The sequence below is a fragment of the Dasypus novemcinctus genome, chromosome 8 (assembly GCF_030445035.2).
Source record: "Dasypus novemcinctus isolate mDasNov1 chromosome 8, mDasNov1.1.hap2, whole genome shotgun sequence".
NCBI lineage: Eukaryota > Metazoa > Chordata > Mammalia > Cingulata > Dasypodidae > Dasypus > Dasypus novemcinctus.
This window is the reverse complement of record NC_080680.1, coordinates 84253372-84280562: the sequence shown is the minus strand read 5'-3', so window position 1 is coordinate 84280562 and position 27191 is coordinate 84253372. Positions and strand designations below refer to the sequence as shown.

General features: G+C 45.7%; 1 protein-coding gene across 2 annotated transcripts in view; it reads right to left on the bottom strand.

The window, feature by feature from the left end:
* Nucleotides 1–4857: 4857 nt before the first annotated feature.
* AK8 (adenylate kinase 8) overlaps nucleotides 4858–27191 on the bottom strand; it is a 139497-nt gene continuing 117163 nt past the window's right edge. For both annotated transcript variants that reach the window (XM_058302134.2, XM_058302135.2), the window contains 2 exons: nucleotides 6568–6648; nucleotides 4858–5194 (listed from right to left, as the gene is read on the bottom strand). In XM_058302134.2, the coding sequence (XP_058158117.1) occupies nucleotides 4957–5194; nucleotides 6568–6648 (319 nt within the window). In that variant the 3' untranslated portion in view covers nucleotides 4858–4956. The remainder of the gene's footprint in view (nucleotides 5195–6567; nucleotides 6649–27191) is intronic.

The following is a 27191-nucleotide window of genomic DNA, read 5'->3' as shown; positions in this document are numbered from 1 at the left end:
CTCCTTGCATGCATGCAAGAGTTTAGGAACAGAAATTGAGAAGCGGCATTGTCCTGTGTTGTATGGGTGAAAAGGAGCTACTAAAGTGGAGTTTTCACATTTTAGTAGATACTGTTGCGTGTCCTCCCGGATCACTGATACACATATCTACTGCAGCGGGAGAGAGCCCATCCTCAGAACCTCGCCGGCCGGAGCTCACCTCTAAGGCCTGGCCATGCTGCTAGCTTTGTCGTGAAGGAGGTGGAGGATTCAGTGAGAGGTGGGATAGCAGAGTGGATAAATAGGCTGTGTAGTCACACGCCCTGGCTCTGCTACTCACTACCTGGGTGACCAGGGGAAGTCACTTCCCTTCTCGAAGCCATAGTTTTCCCATCTGCGAAATCAGGGTAAAAGAGTCTCTATGTTGCTAGGCTTTTGTGTGGATGAAATGAGCCAGTGTATGTGCAGACCTCTTGCTCTATTTGCTGTTCTCACACTCCACTGATGCCCTCTTTTCAAGCTCAGGCCAAGGGAAGGCCTTTACCACTCTTCCCCTTGTAAGTTTTGGCCAGCACACTGAGTAACATGGTAATCAGACCACGTGACTTCCACCCCAGGTTCACAGCCTGGAAGAGGCATGGATAAATGAAAGCAAGACTATAGCTTAAAACTGAGAATGTACGCCTCTATATATTGAGATGGAAGGTTGACTACACTATATGGTTGGACATGAAAGCAGGTTGCAGAACCTGGTTATCTCTGGGGAATGGCAATTCATGGTTTTATTGGGCTGGAGTGGGGAGTTTCACTCCATTCTTGATGTGCTTCTCTTATACTGACATTTTTGTTACATATCTTTTGATAATAAAATATTTATGATAAAAAATATGTCATTTTTTTAATGGAAGCATATTCCATGGTCAAAGACTAGGTCACTGTTCTTTCATGCCCTGGACCCTTATATGAGCTTTAAAACTTAGCTCTCACATCACTTCTGCTAGCGATTCTCCATAAACAACTGGCCTCAGTAAAATTCCCTCCCATTGCTCCCAACAGAGCAGGACACTAGTGCCAGCCACATTGTGCTCACAGATACCTGTCTACATCCCTGGACAACAATGGGAATCATGTTGGGAAGCTATAGGGATGTTTCATGGGACCCAAGGGCAGAGATGGGCTCTGGGAACCATCAGAAATCGAGATGGTCTGTTGCTCTCTCTCAATTTCTCCCATGTCTGTCATCTTTGTAAAATGTAAGCCTCATGAGGCCTGGAATTGTCTTCTCGCTGTATCCCCAATGCCTAGAACAGTGCCAGGCACATAGTAGGAATGCAATGAGTACTTGTGGAATGAATGAAATAGGCCTGTGCCTGCTTCACCCCCCTCCTTTCTTGCTAGATTAACTTCCATGGCTCTGCTGTGTGGCATAGGGACCCGACAAACCTCAAAAAAGAGCTGCCCTCAGTCCTCTTTCCAAATACCTGGGAGAGAAAAGGTGATTGGCCCAGCTTGGGCCAGGTGTTCCCGCGGTCTAATCGTGTCCAGCCAGGCTGCAGGGTCACACTGTTCAAACCCCTGTGGAGGCTGCCCGCCACGCACGGCTCTCAGAGCCAGCAGCTCTGGGCAGACACCCCAGACGTGGCCCTGAACCCGTCTGGATGCCCACTGGAGGGCAGCAGGAAAGCGAGGGGAACAGCATAAACGCAGGCGTAAGCACCTGCAGTGGTGCCAGCTGAGCCAAGGAGAGTTTGTGATGACAACGTATGATAAAAGAGGTTTGAAAATGAACTGGGGAGCCCCTTTAATGATGACAATGTCGGAAAAGATTTGTTCTCTTGCATGTGAACATTAATCAAACCTCGCTGGTTAACCTCAAGCACAGTTGGCTGAGCTGGAGATGAACAAGCTGTTTGCCCTCCAGCCACAGAAGTGCGCACCTCTGGCCCGGGGAGCCTCCAGACCACCATCGCCCGCGCTGGAATTGGAGCCTAATCAACTCCAGCCAGGCCGCCCAATTAGGCTGCAAGCTGAGGGCTCCAATTAGAGAACCTAATTATTTCCCACATCTTCACAAGCTAAGGGCAGGGCAGCCTTGCTAGGCAAAGGCACCGGAGGGGCTGCACGTCGGCGGTGATTAAATGGTGCCCTTTGTTCCCTTCGTTTCCCGGGGAGCGATCTACACGAGCCGGAGCATGTCGGGCGAAGCCCCGCGGACCGCACCCGCGCGCGGCGCACCCGAGGGGCCGGCAGAGACCCGCGCGCCCTCTCGCGCGCGCCCAGCGCATCTCAATGAAGCCCGCGGGGTCCCGGCGTCAACCGCGCCGGCGGAGCGGAACTAACACCCTGGCTTCGCGGAATCGCAGAAGCCAGCCGGCTGCGGGGGGCGGAGATAAGTGCCGGCCAAATTTGTCAAAGTGAGCGCGGGGATCCTCCAGGCTGCCGGCGTCCCACCGTCGGGCAGGACTCCCCGCAGGGCCCCCTCGCCGGGTCTCCTCCCGGGGCGGGCCTGGCCGGGCTGGGAGGGAAAGCGGGGGGCTCTGTAAGCAGGAATGCCCTCGGCAACTCCGACAGCAACGGAGCGGACAGCGGGTGCCCACGCCCATCTTCCGGTGAAGTTCAGCAACCCACGGCAGGGGACTCGGGCCGTCCCCTCTCTGTGACTTACCATCGTGCAGCTTTGGGCAAAACTGGTCGACTTCTCTGAGTCTGCAGTTTCCTCAGCTGGGGATGGCCATCCCGCTGCCTTCATGGCAAGTTGTGAGAATTAGACTTCTCTAATTCTAATTAGAGAATAACTACAGTTTGCAAAGGAAATGAATTACATTTATTGAGCACTTACTATGTGCCATGCCCTATTTGAAGCCCTTATGTTTATGAACGCATTTCATCTCGCGGTAGTCCTAGGAGGCAATTACTATTTTGTTCACATTTTACAACCTGGAGAGGTTAAGAGGCTTACCTAAGGTCACACAACTAGTAAGTGGCAGAGCCAGCCTGGAACCCAGGACTTCTGGCCCTGCAGTCGCTGCTCTTGGCACTGACAAGACCCTACCTCATTGAGTGATGGGTTGAACCAGGTTAGCACAGACTGGCACACGGCAGACACTCAATAAACCTTAGCTGCGCGGAGCGGGGCCAGCGGAGGAACAGGAGGAATAATGGCGCCAGTAACCCCGGAGGGCGGGTGGTGGGAAATGTCCTCTCCTGAACTGAGTGAGCAGTGATCTGTTCACCAAGGAAATGAATGGATTATGATGTCATGGGCTAAGGACTTATGGCCAACCGATGTTTCCTTTCATTGAGGGTGCTGGTTAGAGGAGACGACATTCTCTGGGACCCAGAATGACGGGCAGAAGGGGAGGGAGGAGATGGGGGAAGCATCCCCTAGCAGGGTGGCGGTGGCGGGGGCCTGGTCCCTTTACACATCTGCTGTCTCCGCTAATCTGAGGGTGCGGGGTAAGTGGGTGGAGTTTCATTACACAGTGTGGAGTGAGCCCGTTGGTTACAGACATGCTGTAACTGGGGCCCCCCTCCTGGGGGGCTGAATGGAGAGTTACTGGGTTGGTGTACATTGTCAGGGTGAAGTTTCAGGACAGAGACCCTCTAACCTAGACTGTGGGGTGATATTGGGCATGGAAGAACTGGGGCCTGGGCTGGGGAGTTCCCTGATGGAGCCTCTGCTGGGAAGGCAGAGAGGACTGGGGGGCGGAGCTGCCAGAGGGGAAGGTGCGGAGGGCAGGATGCTGCCTCTAGAGAGAGGCTCAGCCCCAGTGTGCCCCAGTGGATGCTGAGGCTGGGCTGGGGCAGACCCCAGCTTCCCCCTCCCTGTGAACGGGGCCAGAAGCAGGGAGGACAGGGCTCCTGGCTGATTCGGTCACTGGGTACCTTTGCCAGTGCCAGGGTTAGATGTTTGCTGGGGGGGTTGGGGGGGAGGCTTGAATGGGCTTTAGCCATTAGGCTCAGAGGTCCCCAAGATTCTCAGAGCCCCACAGGTTGGAACCCCACTCTCAGGCCTGGTCTAGCCTGGCCTGTTGAGGCCCCACCCCACAGGCAGAGTGCACTGGTGGGGCCCAGAACACCACGTTCAGGTCTAGCTTTGGATCCAGGTGACCTTAGGCAAGTCACTTACCATCTTCTGCAGAAAGGAAAAATGCCCAAGTATCCACCAATGAGAACTTCTACAAAGGTAAAAGGAAATAACAGGAGGAAGAGGCAGGAAGCACACCGAGGGTATCACTGGGCGCTGTGGGCTTTGCAGACCCCAGGAAGGCTATTTCTTTCTACTCAGTAGAACCTGAAAGAAGGTTTGCGAAGGCTCTACCAAGTCTTAAGAAATAGCTAATTGTATCCAGAACTGTGGCCTTTAGTCACTTGGAGTTTAAATTTAAATTAGTGAAAAATAAATAAAAAAGCAGTTCCTCGGGCTCCCTTAGCCACATTTCCAGTGCTCAATAGCCACGTGTAGCTAGTGGCTGCTGCATTGGACTGTGCAGATATAGAGCATGCCCATCACTGCAGAGTTCTAATGGACAGTGCTGCTCTAGAAACGATGGCCTCTATACAGCTGCATTTATTGAGTACTTACCATGTGCTAGGCACTGCGCTAAGAGCTTTATCTGCATGTCTCATTTAATCCACAACAATCCTGTGTGGTATTACACCCCCATTTTCGTTGTGAGAAAAGAAAGGCTCCAAGGGTTAGTGCCTTATCCAAGAGTGCTCACTGCTGCTGGAGCCAGGACTCATCCCAGGTCTGACCCCAGAGACCCAATCTGAAACGCTCTGCTTCACTGCTTCCCTGGCCTTTCCTTATCCTGTGCTTCCAGACCTAAAGACAAGGCCACTTTCCAGCCACATCACCTCCAGGACACATGAGACTACACCCAGTACTCTTTATTGGCTTGGTTGGGGTTTCCAGAAGATTGGAGGTAGGGGATTAATATTGTTTCCCTGAGGATACTCCCTGCCCTATATGCATCAGAAAATTTTCTTGGGCAGGGGATTAATGATCCCACTCTCGATGTATTCAAAGACGGTGTAGGGGTCCTGGTCCGCATTGATGGTGATGGCGTACGCATAGAACTCCTCCAGCTCTGCGGCGCTCCTGTAGAACAGATCCATTTTGAGCTTGACCTGGTCTTCAGCATCCTTTGGGTTCTGCAGGAGACGAGCCTGGATCTCTATGGTTGGAGGCGGCTTGTACATGAGGTGGTACCTACGGTGAGGGGGTAGGGCAAGAGGTCACCCATGGTCTAGCGTGGAAGGTTCTATTGTTGACCAAGCTGGTATGCCCCATCTTCATCATCATCAATAACATTTATAGTGCCCCTGCTGTATGCACACAGTCAGCTGGCTACTAAGAGAGCCACATCTGATCCTTGCCCGGGGAAGAAAGATACAGATCACTAATAGGAGGTGGGCAGAATATAAGTGCCAAATTCCTTCCTCCCTCCCTCCCTCCCTTCCTTCCTCCCTCCCTCCTTTCCTTCCTTCCTCCTTCCCCTTTCTTTCTTTCTTTCTTTCTTTCTTTCTTTCTTTCTTTCTTTCTTTCTTTCTTTCTTTCTTTCTTTCTTTCTTTCTTTCTTTCTTTCTTTCTTTCTCTCTTTCTCTCTCTTTCTTTCTCTCTTTCTCTCTCTTTCTCTCTTTCTTTCTCTTTCTTTCTTTCTTTCTTTTTCTTTCTTTCTCTCTCTCTGTCTCTCTCTCTATCTTTCTCCCCCTTTCCCCCCCCCTCCCATCCCTTCCCTCCCTTTCCCTCCTCTTTCTTTTATTAAGCATCTTCTGTGTGTCTGGCATTATATCTGTTGTTAATGTAATGCAAGACAGACTTGACTGTCTTTATGGAGCTTATAGTCAAAAGGAGAAGTGAAACATTATACAAGTCATAACAACAAATGTGAGTAGAGATGATAGTAAGTGCCATCGTCAGCCACTCTTGGGAAAGACACCCAAAGCAGGACAACACGAAGACCATAGTAGTTGACATCGGTCTGCCTGGGCTGCCCTCTGGCAGGAAGGACAACAGATCAGGCTAATGTTTGAGAAAAATCCTGGTATTTCCTTCTTGCTTCACCACACTCCTTTCCTGAGTTCCCACCCAGAAAATGTGGCCCTCATAACCTGAGAGGATGGAAGTGGCTACCCTTTGCGATTTGGGGGACTTTAAAATGTGTTTCATTGTGAACTGCCAACTGGTTCCCATGGGCATGAGTGTGCACAAGCAGCCACCTGTGGGATACATCATGGTGAGAGCAAAGGCCGCATGAAGTGCACAGATGACGCCCACCCAAGGTATCTGTTTCACATTCTGACACCCTGGGATAGAGTGGGTGAACATTTTACCAGTGTATTGCTGTAGAGCTGTGGACATTAATCGCCTGGTTACTCTGCCAGGCAAAGAGGGTCAACAGGGCTCAGTGGTGCTAGGTTAATAAGTCCCCTTTCTAGAATCTTTTGTCTTTAGTCGCTGGAGTTATCCCTGGAGCTGCCCTACCAAGGTATTGGCCAGCCAGACAGAGAGCTGAGGCTCCGCAATTGGACATGGGCCCTGGCAGCACTCAGATGGCCAAGCCCTAGGGACCTGGCACCAACCTTTCTCCTGTGACTGGATCAGTTCTTCTCAGGGTCAGCCGCTCGATGACAGAATCAAACGGCACATTCAGGAAAAACACCCTGTGGGGAAAGAACAAGCACTATGGTCAGTTGGCCAGAACCCCAGGCTGGACTCTCATCAACCTGACATCAAGGCGTTTATCCATCCCTGAACATGGGGAGAGTGGCAGGGAACATCCCTCGGGAGCTCCAGGGTACCAAACTCTCAGAGATAGCCAGGGAAAAAGGCTGGCAGGAGGCCTCCATGCTGTGGCTGCTCTCCGCTCCCCTGATTCAGTGACAGCTCCCAGACCCCTCACTCCTAGGGTGGGACTCCTGGAGAGGCATTGTTGGGGCAAGCTGCAGGGGAGAAGATGCCCCTTTCCTTACAGGAGGACTGTGCACTTTCTGGAGTCACATAGCCTTGGGTTAGACTCTCACCTCTACCATGCACTTGCTGCGAGACCTTGGGCCACTAATCTAACTTCTCTCAGATTCAGTTTCTTCAACTGTAAAATGGTGATAATAATAGTTTCCTGGTGTTGAAGAGAGTTAATAAGATAAGATTTATAACAAGTTGAGCCCAGGTTTTGCACATATTCAGTGTTCAAACATGGCAGCAATTATTACTTTATAATTATTACTGGCTACTTTTCCTGAAAATTCAGACTTCTTGACTGCCGATATTCTCTTTGGGGAAGTAGAGTTGGTTGTTCTTGGCTTTCTTCCATTCTCTTCCACAAAGGTGAAGCAGACTAGCAGGAAATCAATAGACGGATCTGGAACCTGGCAAAGAGTCCACATGGACATCAATATCCCAAAGATGGCTGTTGGAAGACCCTCAAGAGATTCTGCCATTCAGAATGAGATTTCCTCCAGAAGGCAGGAGAAGCCCCAGATATTTTCCAGGAGCCTTATCATTGGGCCCTCCTGGGGGATTGATGGGTGGGGCAATCAATCAAAACAGCAAACAGCTGGGACTCCTCCCATGTTATTAGCAAAGGGGTGGAATAATTAATGGTTCAAAAAGCAAGCGTAAAGGCTTTTTGCCCTCTCTTGCCTTCATCCTATCCTGGTGGCGGTCCGTGTGCCTGTTCCTGCCTTCTTCTCCCTGCTCTCGCCATTTTCCCCCTGCCATGATGGCCACACGGGTAAAACCTGGGCATTTATAATCTATAATGGGGAATTGCAGTCTGTAAGTCAGCCCACTTTATCATTTTTCAGCCCTTTCCTCTCTACCTGGGACCCATGATTTATTTTCTCCCATTTCTCTTCCCTCACTACCTTAATAAATTACTAGCCTAACTAATGCGACGTGCTCTTGAAATTCATTTTCTGTAGTACAGTCAAGAAACTAGACAAAATCCAGCTACAAAGGGACCCTAGTCCCAAGGGAGAAGGACATTCAAAGTGAAAAAACCTATCTTGGAAACCAACCCAAAACCCAAACTGCTCAGTTTTTGTTTTTTTCTTTAAACATAGAATGCTCAGACCACTGGAAGTACCTGGGGATAGGTCTCCTAACCTGCTAGTTCAAAGAGTTTACTCCTCCCCAGCTCTGTCTCTTTCTGGCAAAGGAACTCTTTCTCCAGATAAAACCATAGGAGAGTAGTTCTCATTCAGGTCAATTTTGGCAATGTCTGGAGACGTTTTTGATTGTCAAAGCTGGGGAGGGGGTGCTACTGGCTAGTGGGTAGAGGCTGAACCTCCTACAATGCTCAGGACAGCCACCTACAACAAAGAATTATGCATCCCAAAATGTCAAGGTTGAGAAGCCTTGCTTCAGGATAGTGTCAACAAATTGTACAGACAAAAGGCGATGCTGCTGTGGTTGGGAGAGGTTGGTGGGGGATGGTGGGGAGGAAGTGGTGGAGCTTGGAGAGCCAAGCACTCAGCTGGCCTCTGCCTGCAAATCTAACTCAGGCTCTTGTCTCCTAGTTTTAAACCATTTTGGGTTTTTTGAAAAATAACTTCTAGAATATTCCCTTACCCCTTTACTGTTTATTCATTCATCCTAATTAATTCATTCACATGTTTATGGAGTGCCTACTGTGTGTCAGACACTGTAGTAAGCTCCCATGTTTACCAGTTCATCGTATGGAACTTACATTCATATTTAATAAAGTTGTCATTGTTGACACCAGGGTTCTATATCTGATGTCTGCAATTTCTATTGGGGATAACATCAGTGACAACAACATCAGTAACAAACGCTCCCTGTGCACTCAAAGCCTCATATTCAATTTACATTCATGTGTATGTAAACTTGGGTCACAAGCACCTCTAGGAAAGCTTAAGAGAAACATACATAACTAGATTTCTCACCTTTGCTTTTAGGAAGAAACCGTTTTAGACAGATACGCTGCCTCTGCCAGGTTAGCGAAAAAAGAAGCTCTTCATTGTCTGACTGATCCTTGAAATTCCCCAGGCTGGAGGAGTGGGCTGCCAAGAGGCAGAGCTTTGGTGAATCCCGATGAGACACTCGTCTACAAGGGCCCTGGACCCACCTCTCAGACCTAGGTGCCACCTAGCATGGCCAGAGCAATAATGGGCCCCAAACCAGTGACCTGCCACCCCAGCAGGTGCTCAGGAAATAGCGGTGAAGGAATGAATAAATGAATGAATGGCATATAGTCCTGGTGTTCTATATAAACTCTGCCTACTGCCCAATTTTTTTCCCATCCCCCCAAAAAACTCAATTAACTACTAGAGTTGAGAATAATCCCAAAATACAAGGGTTGGAAAGAATCTTGGGCATATGGTTCCCTAATTCCCAGAGACCAGTTACATCAGAAGCCTGTGGAGAACCTAGAGCCCTTGCCCAGAAATGCTGATTCAGCAGGTATTGGATGATGCCCAGTTTTCCTTTGGTGGTTGGCATCTGCTGCCTTGGAGATCGCCTGGGCTAGGGATTCTGAACGAGGGACCCCTGCAAGTCCTGTGAACCCCTAGAAATTATGCACAGACTGTTGCCTACATGTGAGAATATTAATTTTTCTGGGGTGGGTAGGTTTATGCTTCTCATCAGATCCTCAGACTGGTTCTGGTTCTTAAAAATGGTCATGAATCACTGGCCTGGGCCAAATCTCATGCTTTGAAAAGAGATGAAGGATCTGTTCACGACAGTTGGTGAGTAGGTGGCAAAGCTGGTGCTGCCTCAGATCCTGTCCACTGTCCTCATACTTGCTACTTTCCTTGGCTTCCATTGGTTTTCTGATTCCCTCTGGAAAGCCACCCTTACTCACCCTTGTCCCTGTGGCTTGTTTGGAGCTAATTCACCCCCTGTCTGCAGAGCTGGACAGGAGACTCAGATGTGGCGAGTTCAAGCCTCACATGGATTGACTCAGTATGCAAGGCTGGTCCAAGCCTGGCCAATAAGAGGCTGCTCCATTGCTTTCCAGAGAGAAAGGAACTCCATCTCTGTTGGGGTTGCTAAGCTGATGGAATGGAAGACTGGGCATGCCTGGGGCCTGCGCTCAGAGAAAGTCTACCCAAGAATGATGTCCACTGAAAGATGGCAATCAACATAGTTTCGGGCCCTGAATCAAGCTGTGCCTGAAGCCAACATACCCCTCAACATTTCACTGACATGAATACCTAAATCTCTTACACTGGCTTGAACTTGGTTTCCTGTCACTGTTACCCAAAGGGTACCAAATACACCTAGTTTCCCCAGTGCTACTTGCTTCCAGATAATTCACAAACTTAAAACAAAAATATGTGAGTTCCTGTGCCCAATGCTCTTTCTCCTTCAAGGCCAGTTTCTCCCACTGCCTTTCTTCTCCCTTCCTCATTTTGCCCATGCTGTTTGCTGAGGTTCACCTCTGCCAAGTCACCAGGAAGCCCCTTGCCAGTGCCTGATGAAAGCTCCAGCTGCCCCTCCACGAAGCACACGCAAGTTTTACAGCAGCCTGGCGGGGCCGGGAGCCATGAAAAATCCACTTTTTCCCTGCTCATGGTCTCGTTAATGACTTCCATTCGCAACGTGCCACAAAATAACAGCCACCGAATAAAACATGTGAGATTGGGGAGTGCCTAAACACGGGGAGCGAGGTGTTTCAACATGCTTTTATCCCTTACGCTCTGAACATGCCAGGCCCCCCCTCATATCCCCATTATCTGTGAGGCCCAAGAGCAACACCAAAACACGCCTGTCACTGCGGCTGGCGGCTGACGGTGCCTCTCTCGATGCCGACGCCAGTAGAAAGGAAATCCCTGATAATTGATGCTGCTTCATAAACAAACACGACCCAAATGAAAGATTTTTAACCCAGCATATCGAGACTGCTCGTCGTCATTCAAGGGAATGGCTTTTGAAAGGCTGGCAAGATCAGAAGCACAAGGACACCAAATTGGTACTTGAAGCACGTCGCTGGGAAAAACCTTGCTGGAGAGAGCTGTTTCCACACTGGAAGCTTCTGATTATCCAGGCTCATGGCACCATGTGTGAGAGCCAGGTGGTGGGGTGCAATGGGTGAGTGCAAGCATCTCTGCTGGGATATGCTGCCCCATGCATCCCTCCACCCCCCCCCCCCCTTTTCCCTTTCCATTACTTACTTGCAACAACACAGCCAGGAAAGGGAGAACAGATAAAGCAAAGAAAGCAGATTACTCAAAACCAAGCATGCCGGGCCGAGATACTCCCAGTGTGTGCAAGTGTAGGGGGTGCTCAGACTGACTAAGGCTGGGAGCTACACCTGCCTTTGGGACTGTAGCATTTTAGGCTGGGAAGTGCCTCAGAAGGGTAAGTGGAGGGTCCCTTTGAAGGCCTCTACTCCCTCCCTATTCACAGTGGAGTCCCCAGGCCCCCAGCTACAGAACCACCTGGGAGCTTGCTAGTGACATTGATCTCAAGCTCTACTGCAGGCCCACCGAATTGGAATCTATGTTTTAACAAGATCCACAGTGCCCAGCATGCACATTAAAGGTGGAGAAGTGCTCTCTGACTCAGTGATGCCCAAATTTGTCTAATGTTAAGAGTCATCTGGAAGGCTTGTCTAAAATTCAGATTCCAGGCAACTCCCCCTTCCCCAGATCTACTGAATCAAATCTCCTGGGAGGTTTTGTTGTTGTCATTGTTGTTGTTATTGAGGTACCAGGGCCAGGGATTGAACCCAGGACCTCGTAGGTGGGAAACCAGTGCTCAACCACTGAGCCACATCTGCTCCCCTGAGTTGTTTTTTTCATTTGTTTGCTTGTTTGTTTTTGTTTTTAGGGGGCACCAGGGACTGAACCCGGGACTTCCCATGTGGGAAGCAGGTGCTCAACCTTTGGGGCCATATCTGCTCCCCAAGGGGAGGCATTTTTAAATCAGCAGCTCAGGTGCTCAGACAGGTATGGGAACCATGGGTCTGATCCAGTGGTACCCACCCTTGGTTGTACACTGGAACCATTTGGGGAGCTTTAACCATCTGCTGGGCTCCACCTCTAGAGAGTCTGATTTAAATGGTCCAGTAAGGCCTGGGAATGGGGACTTTTTTAAAGATCCCCAAGTATAATGTGAAATAGGGGTTGAAAACCGCATCTCTGATCCAAATCTCCTCCATGTACAAGATGAGGCGAGGGACTCATACTGAATTACACTGGACGTTGGTGCCAGAGAGCCAATGAAAGCTGGCATCTCCTAACTCCTCCACGTTATGCCCTTCCCTGGTCATACTTCCTGAGGCTTTGTTTGGGCCCTGAGGCTTATCCCTTGCCCCAGAGCTAAATCCACTGGAAATTGAGGGCTAGAATTCTTTCTGGACCTATGGTTAGATATGGTAATCTTGAGAGTCATGAAATACAATCACTGGCTTTAAATACAGCATCCAGTCCTTTGCAAAAGCAGGGGCCTACCCTTGTTAACCTCTTGCTCTCAACCAGCAGCGTCTACTATGTTCAAAACCTTATACAAAGCACTTCTGGTACAGTTACTAGATATATGATGCAGGTGGGGGAGGTGGGAGGTGGTTCTCTGGCCTTGAATAAACATACAACTTGATGAGGTTCTGAATACATACAAGTATAAAACTAAATGTATGGACCAAAATGTGAACCATACGGTAATACTAATTTGACATAAACTATAATGCTTTGCTACACAAACTCTTTGAAAAAAATAGAAGAGGAAAGAATACTTCCCAACTTATTTTACAAGGTAGCCTTTACCTGCTACCAAAAACTAGACAAAGATAGTACAAAAAAACCCACAAAACTATAGACTAAAATCCCTCACGAAACATATTAACAAATGGAATCCAGCAATATGTAAATAGAATAATACATTACAACCAAGTAGGGTTTATCCTGGGCATGCAAGGCTGGTTCAACATTTGAAAGTCAAGCTACCATATTAACAGTCTACAGAAGAAGAAAAAAGATAAACATATAATTGATGTAGAAAAATAAAAAAATTTTTGAGATCAATTCCTTATTAAAAAAAAAAAATCTTTCAGTAAACTACAAACAAAAGGTAACTTCCTCAACCTGATAAAAGGCATCTACAACAAACCTATAGCTAACATCATACCTAATGGTGAAAGACTGAATGCTTTATCCCCAAGACTAGGAATAAGGATGTCTTCTCTCATCACACCTTTTCAATACCATACTGGAAGTTCTGGATAATGCGATAATGTAGAAAAAGAAATAAGCTATATAGCTTGAGAAGGAAGAAATAAAACTATTTGCAGATAAGATTGTCTAAATAGAAAGTCCCAAAGAATCTTCATAAAAGCTACTAGAACTAATGAGTGACCGTAGCAAAGTCAGGATACAAAGTCAACATACAAAAAAATAGACTTTATATACTAGCAAAGCACAATTGGAAATTGACATAGAAAAGTATAAAAAGTATTTTAAAGTATTAAAAAGTATAAAAATATGAAATAGGTATAAATCTAACAAAATGTGTATAAGATCTGTATATTGAAAACTATAAAACACTGATCAAAGAAATCAAAGAAGAAAAATAAATGGAGAACTGAGCCATATTCATGGATTAGGAGACTCAACATTGTTAAAATGTCAATCCTCTTCAAATCAAACTATAGATTCAGTGTAATCCTGATCAAAATCCCAGCAATGTTTTTTTTTTAAGAATTTTACATAAGTTGATTCTAAATTTTTCATGGAAAGGAAAAGGAACTAGAATAGCTAAAGCAATGCTGAAAAAAAAAAGAACAAGTTGATTTCAAGACTCACTATAAATCTAACCAAGAAATTATGGGTATTGGGGAAAGGATAGGCATGTAGTTTAAAGGAATAGGATATTGTCCAGAACAGATCCATACAAATATGGCCAATTGATTTTCTTTTTTTGATATATTTTTTATTTATTTTTAAAAGATACAGGGATCACATCTTTTTCTTTTAAAAAAAATTTTTAAAATATATTTTTTAATGGCCAATTGATTTTTGACAAAGGTGCCAAGGCAATTGAATGCAGAAAGAATGGTCTTCAACCAATGGTGTGGAAACAATTGGGTATCCATATGCAAAAACAAATAAATAAAAATTAACCTTGATCCATAGCTCACACCGTATACAAAAATTAACTCAAAATATCTCATAGACCTAAATGTACAACTAAAAGCTGTTAAACCTACAGAAGAAAACAGAAGATAATCTTTGTAACCTTGAGTTAAATATTTCCTAGAGATGACACCAAAATCATGAACCATAAAAGAACAAAACTGGTAAATTAGATTTTAAGAATCTGACAATGAAAAACTGCACTTCAAAAGACACTGTTAAGAATATGTAAGAGAAGCCACAGCCTAGAAGAAAATATTTGCAAAACACATCTGATAAAGGAGTTGTATCCAGAGTGTATATATGTAAAATGTGAACCATATAACCAACAAATGATTCCACAAACAAAAGGTGGCACAAATAGATTCCTTGCTTCCTTAGAATTCCCAAATATGATATTCAAATTGGGAAAATTTCCTCAAAGAAACAGTTTCCTGAAAAAAGGCTTAAATTGCCTTCTCTTTCCCCAGTTCTTTCAGAACCTGGATGGCTGTGCTGAGCAACCTGTCTGGGGTTCGGCTGGAAGGCAGTGTTGCTCTCTGTGCTTTAAAGAAGAGACTGTCTTTAAATGAAGAGCCCTTTGGGGCACATTTCCCAAGCTCCTTCTGCAGCTGACGCTCTGGCTGTGTTACAGTCATGGGGGTCTTGTCTCAAAGGGATTTTGCAATGACTGCCGTTGAAGTAGGGAACCAGAGAGAAAGGAAAACCACAAAGAAAAAGGCAAAATTACACCACAGACTAACACTAGAACGATCTACTTATCTTTAACTAAACTGTGTTTTCCATGATACATCAGAGAGATGATGTAACATCCAAGCTGTTGCCAAATTATCTCTGCAAAGTCAAAATGTGTAGGACATTCGAAGCAGCAGTCATCATTTTGTGTAGATTTGCCAGGACAAAATGCCCATGTGGTCTAAAGGCAGCTGTGTCCAGAAATGACTACATTTGGAGATGGCGGGAGGAATGGGCTAAGCGCTAGAGAAAGTTCATCTGAAGGAAAGGGAGAACTGAATCAAGAGTGGGAAGAATTAAGGGGACTTTGTAGAAACTGGACAGTAGATGCAAGTGAATTGTGCCCAGATTACCAAAACACTAAAAGTCTGGCATGGGGGTGGGGTGGGGAGGGGTGATCTGTTTAATTAGGTCACTTGTAGAAGGATTTACCAGGTATGAGTTCTCTGAGCACAGGAGCTGGGACTGCCTTGTCTGTGCATTAGTGCCTGTTAGGTGGTGAGTGCTAAGTAAGTAGGTTCACTTAAGGAAGTGCGGGAGCCACCTCCAGTGTCATCATGGGAGGCCTAATTCCATCTCACAGAGAAGTTCCCCCTCAGCTGAACTAGATCAGCTCACTGGTCCTCTTGGCAGGCTACAAAGTCTCCCATGACAGTGGTGGTAAAAGATCACACACAGGAGATGTGCGAGAGAGAACAACTGTGGTGACTGATTGAACACAGAGCCTAACTGGAGCCTGGAAAAGGCCCTGGCCAGAATTTAAAAGTTCTACGCTCTACTTTTCACTTATTTACACTGACGGGAGTACAATTTGAAAAAAAATGAAGGTCAAACATGCCAACCTCCTTTTACAACCCCATGCATGGTTCCTCTTGCCCTCAGGTAGCAGCTGCACTGTTCCTTCACTGGTCCTTCCCCTCCCCTTAAAAAAAGAGACTCCCGCTGGCCATTTCTTGTTTAAAACTGTGAATAATTGATAGTGGCAAATCTACCCCAGCTGTGTCTAAAATCTCTCCAGGGGCAAGAAAAACACTCTCTATGACTGTCATTAACTACTAAATTAGCAAGCACTCCTGGCAGTTTACAACAAGTCATACAAAATGCAGCAGTTTGGTTTAAGAAGAATGACCCAGGGATCAAATTCCTGCATAATAGCTTTCCATTTTAAAGTAATCTTAAAACCGCTGCCTCCTTCACCACTGCGAAGAAAAAGAATAGTCCCTGTGCACACTGCCGCCTAGACAGTCACCAGACAACAGAGAAATGGAAATCATCAGAAGCCAGAAACTTCTGCAAACTTTTCCTCAAATTAATATGAGGCCAGAAATTTAAGGTAGACAAGGAGAAGGCCAGCCAGAAGCAAATCCCTTCACAGACTCACCAGGTGGACCTCAGAGATCCTGGCCCATCCTTGGTATGATGGGAGTGGAAGGGGGATCTGGTAGGGTTGGAACAGAACTTTCTGTAAGTCTCCCCCTCCCCCCCCGCAAGCATGTCATGGTATTTGCAAAACCTGTGTGAGGCTGGGTCAGGAAACACTGCCTGTGTATGAGCTGCCATGCCCCTAGGACCAGGGAGCCAATGCAACAAGATGCCAGCTGGAACAGATTTGGGCAGTTTTCATGTCCTCAAGTCTATTTCCAGTGACTGTTCAGACCCTCTTTTTTTACTTTTAGGGCCAAGAGCCTGCTTTTCTGTTCTATTTGATTAGTACAATTTGGTAACAATAAATGTGTCCTTCATAGCTCAGCCTGCATTAGACATTTAAGTAGAATGCAAACAATCCTTTGTTCAGACTGCTGTTTTGTTTCCCCAATGAAACCCTTGCGCATTTCCAATCAAAATGGGATGGGGGATTTCTGGAACCTGTCCCCTGGGGGACCCTCTCTTTTGAGATAGTTTCCGAAGGAAGCTGTGGGCCAAGGAGATTGGGAGGAGTTCTGTTGCAGAGTCCAGAGACACACTTGGTTATTTTGGATGCTCTTATAAGTAAATCACAACATAGAAATATGTTCATGATACATAATACATTGTTAATTGAAAAAAAAAATCAGGTTATAAAACAGGTATGATCCTATTTAAAAAGAATGTGTAGAAAATAAAAAAAATTGGCATGTTAAGAGTGATTATCCCTGGGTGGAGGAATTCTGGTTGATTCTTATTTTCTCTCTTTAGCGCCATGCCATTTTCAAAACTTTGTTTTACAATATATTCTATGACTTTTGCAAGGAGAAACAAAACCAGAGTTCTTTTTCAAAAGCCAACTCCTAGTAACCTGGGGAACAGGGAGGAAAAAAATATTCTGTGTGCAACAACTTTATCTGAATCATGGCCATGCTCTGAGGTTGATAGAGGTGGAATTATAAAACAGTGGCAGAAGGGCAGTGGATTTGGCTCAACTGATAGAACGTCTGCCTACTACCTGGAAGGTCCTGGGTTCAAACCCAGGGCCTCCTGACCCATGTGGTGAACTGGCCCATGCACAATGCTGATGCACGCAAGGAGTGCTGTGCCATGCAGGGTGTCCCCTGTGTAGGGGAGCACCATGTACAAGGACTGTGCCCCGTAAAGGAGAGCCACCCCATGCAAAAAAGCGCAGCCTGCCCGGGAGCGGTGCTGCACATATGGAGAGCTGACGTGGCAAGATGACACAACAAAAAGAGACACAGATTCCGGGTGTCCAAGCGGACACAGAGGAACACACACAGCAAATGGACACAGAAAGCAGACAATGGAGGGGAGAGAAATAAATAAAAAAGAAATCTTAAAAACACACACACACACACAAAAGTGGTAGAAGAATGAGCTCTTTACAAGCAGCAGGGTAGGTTTAAGTTCATAAAGTACATGCTCTCATTTGGGATCACACAGTGGTTTGGTGGTGAATCAGGTCCAGCGGGCTGGTGCGGCCGGTGTGGGGAGCAGGGCAGGTTGGGGGTGGGGTGGGGTGGGGCGTGGAGTGGTTAGGACTCCCTGAGTCCCAGCATGGCCAGTTTCAAGCTGAAAACATGACCCCATTGAATGTGGAGTTGGGAAGAGATGTGCACTGGCTTTCACCAGTGGTAAAAGCTGGCTTCATCATGCCCCTGCCAAGGCAGCCCTCTGAGGCTGAGAAGGGGTTCCTGTTTCTCATTTTATGAGTGAGGGTACTGGTCTCAGGGAGTCACTGTCATGTACTTGTTTTAGGCCAGCTTCCATAAATGTGTTGTTTTATTTAATCCTCACAGATCCCTATAAGGTATAGGTACGAGTATTATGCTGGCTTTCCAGATGAGGAAACAAACAGTGCTACAGAAAGATTAGGCACTAGTGCAAGGTTATACAACAAACAAGTGGCAGAGAACTTGATCCCAGGACTGCCTGCTCCCAAATCCACTTCCTTAGCCACCTTGCTCCATCACAGAGACCATCTTGGACTGAGTGGCCATGTGTGCTGGGCCAAGTTACTTGCTTTGAGCCATCTCCAGATGTGCAAGACATAGAACAGTCATTTTTTTGGGGGGTGAAATGGAAAGAGAGAAGATTCCTCAGAACATAAACAGCTGCCATGCTGGAAGGGCGATGGAGGAAAGTTAACAGAGCCTGCCCTCAACTCCTCTGCTGTCCAGTGGAAACACTTCTTTAGGTGGCATCTTGTGTGTGTGTCTTATACTCAGCCTTGGTAACAGATACAGAAGACCATGGGCTTAGTGACCCCAGCCCCAGTCTGAGGACCCTCACTGTCAGCTGCTTGTCCCTAACACCATTGCCCAGGCACTTGGCACCCGGCACCTGGTGGTCAAACCTTCCCTGCCACGTGGGTGGGATTGCCCTTTCCTCCCATTCTCTGGTGGGTCATGCCCTTGAAGCACCTACTGCAAGACTGGCCAGGGCATGGTGCCATCCATACCAGCAGCTTTTAGCCTTTCTATGTGGGGCACAGAAGTATACTTTAAAAATTTCTGGCCAGGGTCTTTTCCAGGCTCCTGGCAAGCTGTGTGTCCAAACTGTGCTCAACATCACTCTCTCACTCTCATCACTCATGCCCACACACGGTCATTGTTTCAGGGCACTCACCTTTGCAGAATCACAATGGCTCTTAACGGCCATGGGGGCATCTACATTTATCACTCGCTTTTCCCTTGGTTGCCCTTAAGATCCATGTCTTCATTTGAGAGGGCCTGTCTCATGCCCAGATGATCTTCTCTTGTGCATACAGGACACAGAATTCCTGCATGTTCCTGGAAGCCCACCATCTTGGGCACCTTCTACCGCTTACTCGTAGCATTTATAACCACACTAACAACCTGTTGGCTCAGAGTCCCCTCTGACATTGGAAACGTGAATCAAACTTGTGAAGAGTCTGAAGTAAACCTGTATGGACACCAGTTAAGGTCTATTGGTCGGCAACTACCTCAGAAGAAGACCTGGGTTGGTGAACATTTTGTTGGTGCCCGTGTTATAGCAGACATGGAAATGTGCCATTTGGATTCCTGTTAAATAAAGAACTTGCAGACCAGGTGCAAGAAGTGTGGTCAACTGGGAGCCTCCAGCTGTTACGTGTCCTCATGGTCAATCTAAGCTTATTGTTTTCTGTTTATATCTCTATTGAGATATAATCCACTTACCATAAAATCCTCCCTTTTAAAGTGTACAATTCAATGGTTTTTACATACACAGAGTTGTACAACTATCACCACTATCTAAGTTGAGAACATTTTCATCACCCCAAAAAGAAACCCTGTACTCATTAACAGTCATTCTCCCTTACCTCACCCTGCCATAGGCATCCATAATCTACTTTCTGTCTCTTTTTATGAGGATAAAAAGTGTAATTTACCAGGCAGTTTTAGGGAATACATATGATAATCCCTATAAAGTGCTTAATGCATAATGATAAAATAGAATACCCAAGTGGGCCTACATGTCAGGCCTTCTTCTAAGGCTTGACCTATATTAGGTAATGTAATCCTTACCACAAGCTAATAAGGCAGCGAGTATTAACATCTCCATTGAAAAAGATGAGGAAACTGAGAGAACTGCAAGCTAGAACTTACTAAGTACCCCAGCTAGAAAGTGGCAAAGTCAGGATTCAAACCCAGGCAGGCTGCAGTGTCTGTGCACTTGACCATGGCACACCATTGTGAATCTGCTGAGTGAAGGAAGTCTTGGTGTCTCATGGCTTGGCACAAATCACAAACACAGGAATTGTGGTTTAGCTTTAGCTCCATGGGGCTGAGCTGCACAGAATTCCAGGTTTCCAGCCAGCTGGAGTCACTCTTTTTTCCACTTTAAACAGATCATTTGAAAGGGATTTGAGGCTGGAAATAGGACAGATGTTCTGCCAAGGAGGCCTCTGTCATTTGTCTTCATCTCAGCCTGAACTGCCATGGGGCAGACCCCACAGGCACTGCTCTAGGAGCAGGAGTTTGCTTAAAGGACCTGAAAACAGAATGTGTTAGACCTTTGGACTACCTGGGAGCCAAGTGCCTCTCCTTATTATTAGTTATCCAGAAATGGGGAACAGAAGAATGGATGAACTAAATTTCAAGGTTTCCTTTCTGAAAGCCAGGATTCTCCATCAGTAACAAATGCTGTGTACACATTTGCCTCTGCTAAAAAGTTACATAAGCACATGCCAACATTCCTTAGCCACAGCATATCCCATTACCAGAATCTCTACTCTTGAATTTCCACTGTATTGTTTTAAGGTGCTGCAGAGAAGACTTTGACTTAGCCCTTTCTATAGATGGAATTTTCCTTCATGAATTTCTCCATCTAAAAAGTGTTTTACTTCTTTGCTTCAATTTTAATCCTTTGCCTCCCATTCATCAACATCAAGCAAGCAAACCATTATTGACACTCACTACACACCGGGTACATGTACTAAGCATGTTATACACATGTGTCGTCTCATTCAGCCCTCATAAACAGCATATGACTCAGCCACTGTGATCACACCCATTTCATGGATGAAGCCTCTAAGGCCTCCAAGAGGTTAAGTGACATCTCCAAGGAGACCTCTAAGGCTAGGTCTGTCTGACTCCAGGACCAAGCTGCTCTTTTACCTTCCTATTTGTAAAATAATTTTGCTTCATCCCCTGAAGTTGTTAGAGCATTTCTGAATGTTAAATGAAAATCAGGGAATGAAAAGTGAACTGTGACGCAATTTAGGAGGCGAGGTAATGGGGTAGGAGCAGGGGATGGACACTGCTTATATACTCCCACCCTCAAAGGCTCACCAGATCCCATTTCACACGCTTTTGGGCCAAAGTCACAACCTCATCTACACCCATCATTTAAGGGACACCCTGGCTTTCCTGAAGAGTGGGACTCACTCTTTAGTTTGCTTTACTAAGGATACTGTGCACAGCTGCCTTTCAGAGTAAAAGATAAATAACATGGATTCCAAAGGACCCTTCAGCCCCAATCACAGCTGCCTTGCCTAAAGAATGCACCACTGTGTTTGTTAAACCCACACTTTAATTACTCCAAAATTATGTTAAATCCTTGCATAAATATTGCAGTGGCATCCTCTGAAGAATTTCATTACGGTTAGTTGGGTTGCCGCCAGCGTGCTTGGTTTAAAAGTAAGAGGAGAGTAGACAAATACAACAAAGATATATATTGTTTTCAAAATAAAAAGGCAAGGAGGCTATCCTTTGTCAGATCACCCAGGTGTCAAAGAGAAACCGTCTTACAGCAGCAGAAATTTCCCATTTTACAGACTGAAGGGGAAAAAAAAAACGCCCTTCAGTCAATCTAATAGGTTTTACTTCTGCAAGAACCTAGATCTGATTAAATATTAATAACTGGTGGTATTAATTAAGGGGGAAAAGTCCATCAAGAGAACCCCAATATGTTTGCCGTGTCCCCAGGAAACTGGGAAAATTCACAATCAAGTGTGTAAATGTTCTAAAAAAGGGTCCTGAATATTTTATGAATATTTGTCATAAAACAGAAATAATAACCACTGTGCAGAGCTATTAGAATTAATATTTATGCTGCCCGCCATGAAATATTCATGGGGACAGAGAAAGGGGGACCCGTAAGACAAGAATTAATTTACATTGGGCTCGGTTTACCCGCTGGCTTGATGTTTAAAGCCGGTTGACAAGCCTCCATGAGAACCCGCCAGTCACTTCCCGCAGTCGGTGGAGTAGAGGGGGTGGGGAGTGGGTCCAGGCTGCTGACAGCTCACAGATTGAGTTTCTGACAGCCCTTAAAAAACCTAAACGGCCCCCCACCTTTTTTTCCTTCTTCCATTGCCCAAGGCGCTCTGTTCTGCCATCGTTCATCCGATCTCCCCTTCCATCTGCTGAAATTAACGAATTAATGAGTGCGATACGCTTTACAGTAGAGCCCTATGAATGTTTACAGGCGATTAAATTATAATGCGGGGTGGCTGTATAATTCATGAACCAATTAAAGGAAGTGTTAGTTGATTTGATGGGATGAGGACGTACAAAATGCATTTAACTAATGGGGAACCGCGGGCTGCCGAGGGCCGGCTCCCTCTCTCGGATTACCCGGCTAATTGCTCGACTTTACGGGGCTGTCACAGATAGCCATGCATATTTCATTGTTCTCAAATACTTCAATTGTTTGCCTTCCTGTTGCGGCTGTAATATGGAAAAGCCGGGCCAAACTTGGGTGTAGTTACCGTCCCTGGGCCACGGCCACCACACGAAAACCTGAGCTTCCGTGTCCGGTGTCGCAGGCCATTAGGTGATTGAAAAGGCTCCGTATCCGATCCCTTTTGTTTTACTCTGGACGCTGACTTCATGACAGGGGCAGCCTCGGGGCCCTGACCCCCTTTTCTTCTGCAGGGGGCGATGGGAGGGGAAGCCCTTCAGTCCCCTGGCTTCGTTGTTTCCATCATCCCCTGCCACAGACCAGTGTCCCTTCATGTCCCTGAGAAGCCCTGGTCTCCCCTAGGGTTCACCTGGGGCAGTTCCAGAGCTAAGGCATTTTTCCAGGCCTCACTCGGCGCATCAGTACCCAACGGCTACTTGGGGGATTATTAAACGCAGTTTGTGGGAAATATGGAGCCAAACTTGAAGCTCTGACATCAGTTCAGTGGTTCTCGCTTGGAAAGAAATGAGAAGAGCAGATGAACCTGCCCTAAGAAGGAATAAAACTATGCTGGTTCTCAGGGAGATGTTGAATGCTTCCTTGATTCCGTGACCTAAAGGACAGATGAGATGAGGGTGGCCCATTTCCAAGCTGGGGCAGCAGGGATGGCTAATTTAGAGAGGTGTCGCGTTTATACCAACGACTTTAAGTTATTCTGCAAGTAATGGGGCAAATTCCCCAGCACATCCTCAATTATCAGACTCCTGCATAAGGGTCCACTAATGTCAGCAGCCTTGCTGGTTGGTCAGTTCTCTGAAATGGTTCTACTCTTCTCTGGTTCGTGAGTTAAATTCTGAATTTCATGTGAGTTAAACATACACACACGTAAGTACACACACAATAAGCAAATAAGAAAACCCTGTCGTTACCATCTTCAACGCCCCTGTTGATGCCTAAAAAAGACTTTCTTTTGCTCTCATTTTCGCACCCACCTCTGTGAGGAGGGCCTGGGCAGTGGTGGCCAGGGGTGAGGCCCTGGAGCCTGAACTTGCTGACAGATGCTCAGCCACCCCCCTTCTCCAGACTTGTGTGATCCTGAGCAAGCCTCGGGTTCCCCATCCCTAAGATGGGATGACAGTGTGTAGTGAGGGTGAAAAGAGCTAATCCATGTGCTCAATATTTGGTCTAGCATGTAATAATTGCCCGGATTATGGTAACCAATATTATTTTCACGTGACATTAGAGATTCCAATGAATGCAATTAGAGGAGCTTTATGTACCATTTTTCACCTCCACAAATGGACAGTAAAGTAGGGGTTAGCTCTCTCTTCCCCTCACCCCAAATAAACTGTATATCTGGATGGATGCTGTGCTATAAAGTTAGGCAACCAATGAGATCTCTTGTTACAAGCACAGGGCATCCCTTAGCCTAGATCTAAGTGCAAAAATTTGCAAGAACCAGGTGGCCACAGGTGACAGGAACACCCAGCCAACCCTTCAAGGGTACAAGGAGGGCCAGATGTAAATTAACAGATGGTAGCACAACATTGCGAATGTAATGAACTCCCCTGAATTGTATATCTGACTGTGGTTAAAGGGGGACATTTGAGGTTATATGCCCCAGTAAAATAGAAATTTTAAAAATCTTCCAACCCAGAAAAAAAAAGGTCATTATTGGGACAAATGAAAAAAATTGTAATATGGACTATATGTTTATATCAATGTTAAATTTCTTGAACTTGATAACTGTATTTAAGGTGGTTACATAGGGAGCATCCTTGTTCTCAGAAAATGTCCCTGGAAATGTTAAGTGTTAGAGGAGCATGACGTATGCAACCTACTCTTAAAGATTTAGATGATAGATTGATCACTCAATTGATCAGTAGAGAGATAGATAGATAGACAAATGAAAGACAGACAGGAAGGATGATAAAATAAATGCCGTAAAATGCTAAAAGTGGGTAAATCTGGGTATTTGGATGAAGGGGTATATATTGGAACTCTATGTATTGTTTTTGTGCTATTTTTGCAACCTTCTTGTACGTTTGAAGTTATTTCAGTATAAAAAGTTAAAAAGAACCCAAACTGTCTTTTTGCAAATGCTTACTAACTGTCCTAAATATTTTACAGATACTACTTCATGTAATCTTCCCAATGCCCTTCATAATACCTTTGTGAGGTAAACATACACAAATAGAAGCCAAGCATCTTGGTTTAGAATTTTTTAAGTAAATAGTTGGATAAGTTCAAAGATTTATGGGGAAGTTTTTCCCAATGCTAAATTACTTATAAAAGCAAAAAACTGGAAACAACATAGATGTCCACAAATAGAGGAGGCCTTGAAAAATTGTGGTATACCCATATTCTTCAGCTCTTAAAAGAAATAAGGTAGACCTGGGGTATTGACATTGGAGAAAAGCACAAGGCACAGTCTTTAGTTATAAAAAAAAAAAAATTATATACCATGTAGAGTATGAGTCTGTTTATATTTAGTAAGAGAAGCAAATCAAGGAGGATGTATACCAAACTGGTCTTAATGATTATTTGGGGAGGGATCAGGGGAAATAAAGGGGCTTTTTTACTTTATACATGTCTGTAGGTTTGGGTTTTTTGTTTCATTTTGGTTTTTTATAATGAGAAAGTACTATTGCTACATTATAGAGAAACACTAATTCTAAAACCACACAGAAAAAGTTATTAAAAAAATGGAAAGCATTGACCTGAAGCTAAAGGACCAGCATGATACTGACAATATATGATTGGACCAGAGCTTCTCATACAGATCACACAAATGCACAGAATTACAATTTGATGTGTCCGGAGTGCCTGCCTCAGCCTCCTGTTAGACCCCCTGACATCATGATGGAATCTGCACTTTATTTCACGAGAGTTTGCAGACTGGAGACAAGGACACAACAGATTTTGGCAAGTGAGGACAAACGGTGATGGTCCTGTGTGTAGATCACACCTAACCCCCAGGTAGCAGCCTCCCAGATGCCCGGGGGAAAGAGAGGCCAGGTGATAAAGTGAAGAGAGCTCAATGCAAGTCATTGCCCCTTGTTTAGGAAAGTCAACTTACGTTATTCAGTCATTCAACAAATATTTACAGTGTCTTCTATGTGCTAATTACAGACTATAGTAGGTAGTATGGATCTAGCCATGAATAAGCCAGACAATATACTGCCCTTACAGAGCTTACTATGTATGTTTATATACATATGCATACAAACAACCTGTCCTTGATACTTGGAGTTGGTCCCATTGATTAAAGAATAAAATTTAAAATCTGAAAAGGTCAGAGTACAACTAGTAAGACAAGATCCACATGTTATTTGGTAAATATAGGATGGACAAAGTGGGAAAAGTGCAACCTAGCATCTTGGATGGATTTTTTTCCCCAGTGAAACAGCTAGGTTGCTAATCAGCTAATATTTATAGTGTTTGCTGTGGGCTAAGCAAGCTACACAACATTATCTCAGGAACCATCTCCCTGGGTGAGGTAAGCACCCAATTATCCCCGATTTGATAGGTATGGAAACTGGGGTTCAAGGAAATTAATTAAATCCTCAAAGTTACCTCCCTAGTAAGGGCAGATTCTTTGAGTCCAGGCTAGTTGGATGCCCAAACCTGAGCTACAACCATTGGGCAACACTGCCTATCTAAAGGAATTTCCTGAACTTTCCAACTCTGGGAAAACCTCTCAAATTTCTAAATATGACAGGAAGCTATTATTTGTGGGTTAGCAAAGACATTGATTCAGAGTCTATCATGTCAAACAAGATTCTCTCCAACAAACCGTTATGACGCAATCCCACCCATGAAAGTAGCCTCAGAAAACAGTTCTCTGATGACCCCTTCCCCTCCTGAATCTGCAACTCACTTCAGGCAACATTTAGAGACAAGTTTTTAATAGAAATGAGGTATAAGTTGTACCCCAGACTTGATTTATTGCAACTGGAGGAAAACTCATTTTGGAGGGATAAAGGACTCCTACTTTGGAGGTCTAAGCCAAAGAAAACTCATCTTATTGCCTAATGAAAAGAAACCCAGGGTTAAACTGTTTACCTGGTTTCATTCCTGGATTAAACTTAAGTGGCCCAGAGTCTGGAGGCTGTCAGAAGGATTGCCCTTATGCACAACTGAGCAGAGTCAGAGAGACAGATAAAGCAGATACAACCCCCAGATATCGGTTCCTTCGAGGGCTAAAGAGACCCATGGGAGTTATGGTCATGGCCGATGGGGTTAACTACCAGGTCAGATGGCCCCTCTTTGGAACTGGTGTTTATGTGTGACAAATCTGGACTCAGATGGGATCTCTCTTCATAAGACTTTCATGCTAATGTGCTGGAGGTGCAGTTAGTGTCGGGGTTTAAGATATATTTAGGGGATTTGAATCTCTGGACTGACAATATGATAGCCAGGTCCTGAGCCTCAACAGACTCCAGCACCTACAATCTGACTTATTGGGCTCACCACACTCAGCTAAGATGGAGTTGAAGAAGGACAACCACCACACCATGGAGCCTAGAGTGATTACAACTGAAAGTGGGAGGATTGCATCCAGCATCCAGGTGGAATCTGAGCCTCCTCTTGACATAGAGGTGCAATGGACACAACCAATCCAATGTCCACATAGAAAAGGTGGCATTGGATTGAGAAAAGTGGACATGATGGCTGATGGGTATGGGGAAAGGCAGGAAGAGATGAGAGATGGAGGCGCCTATGGGACATGGAGCTGCCCTGGATGGTGCTTCAGGGGCAACCACCGGACATTGTAAATCCTCACAGGGCCCACTGGATGGAATGGGGGAGAGTGTGGG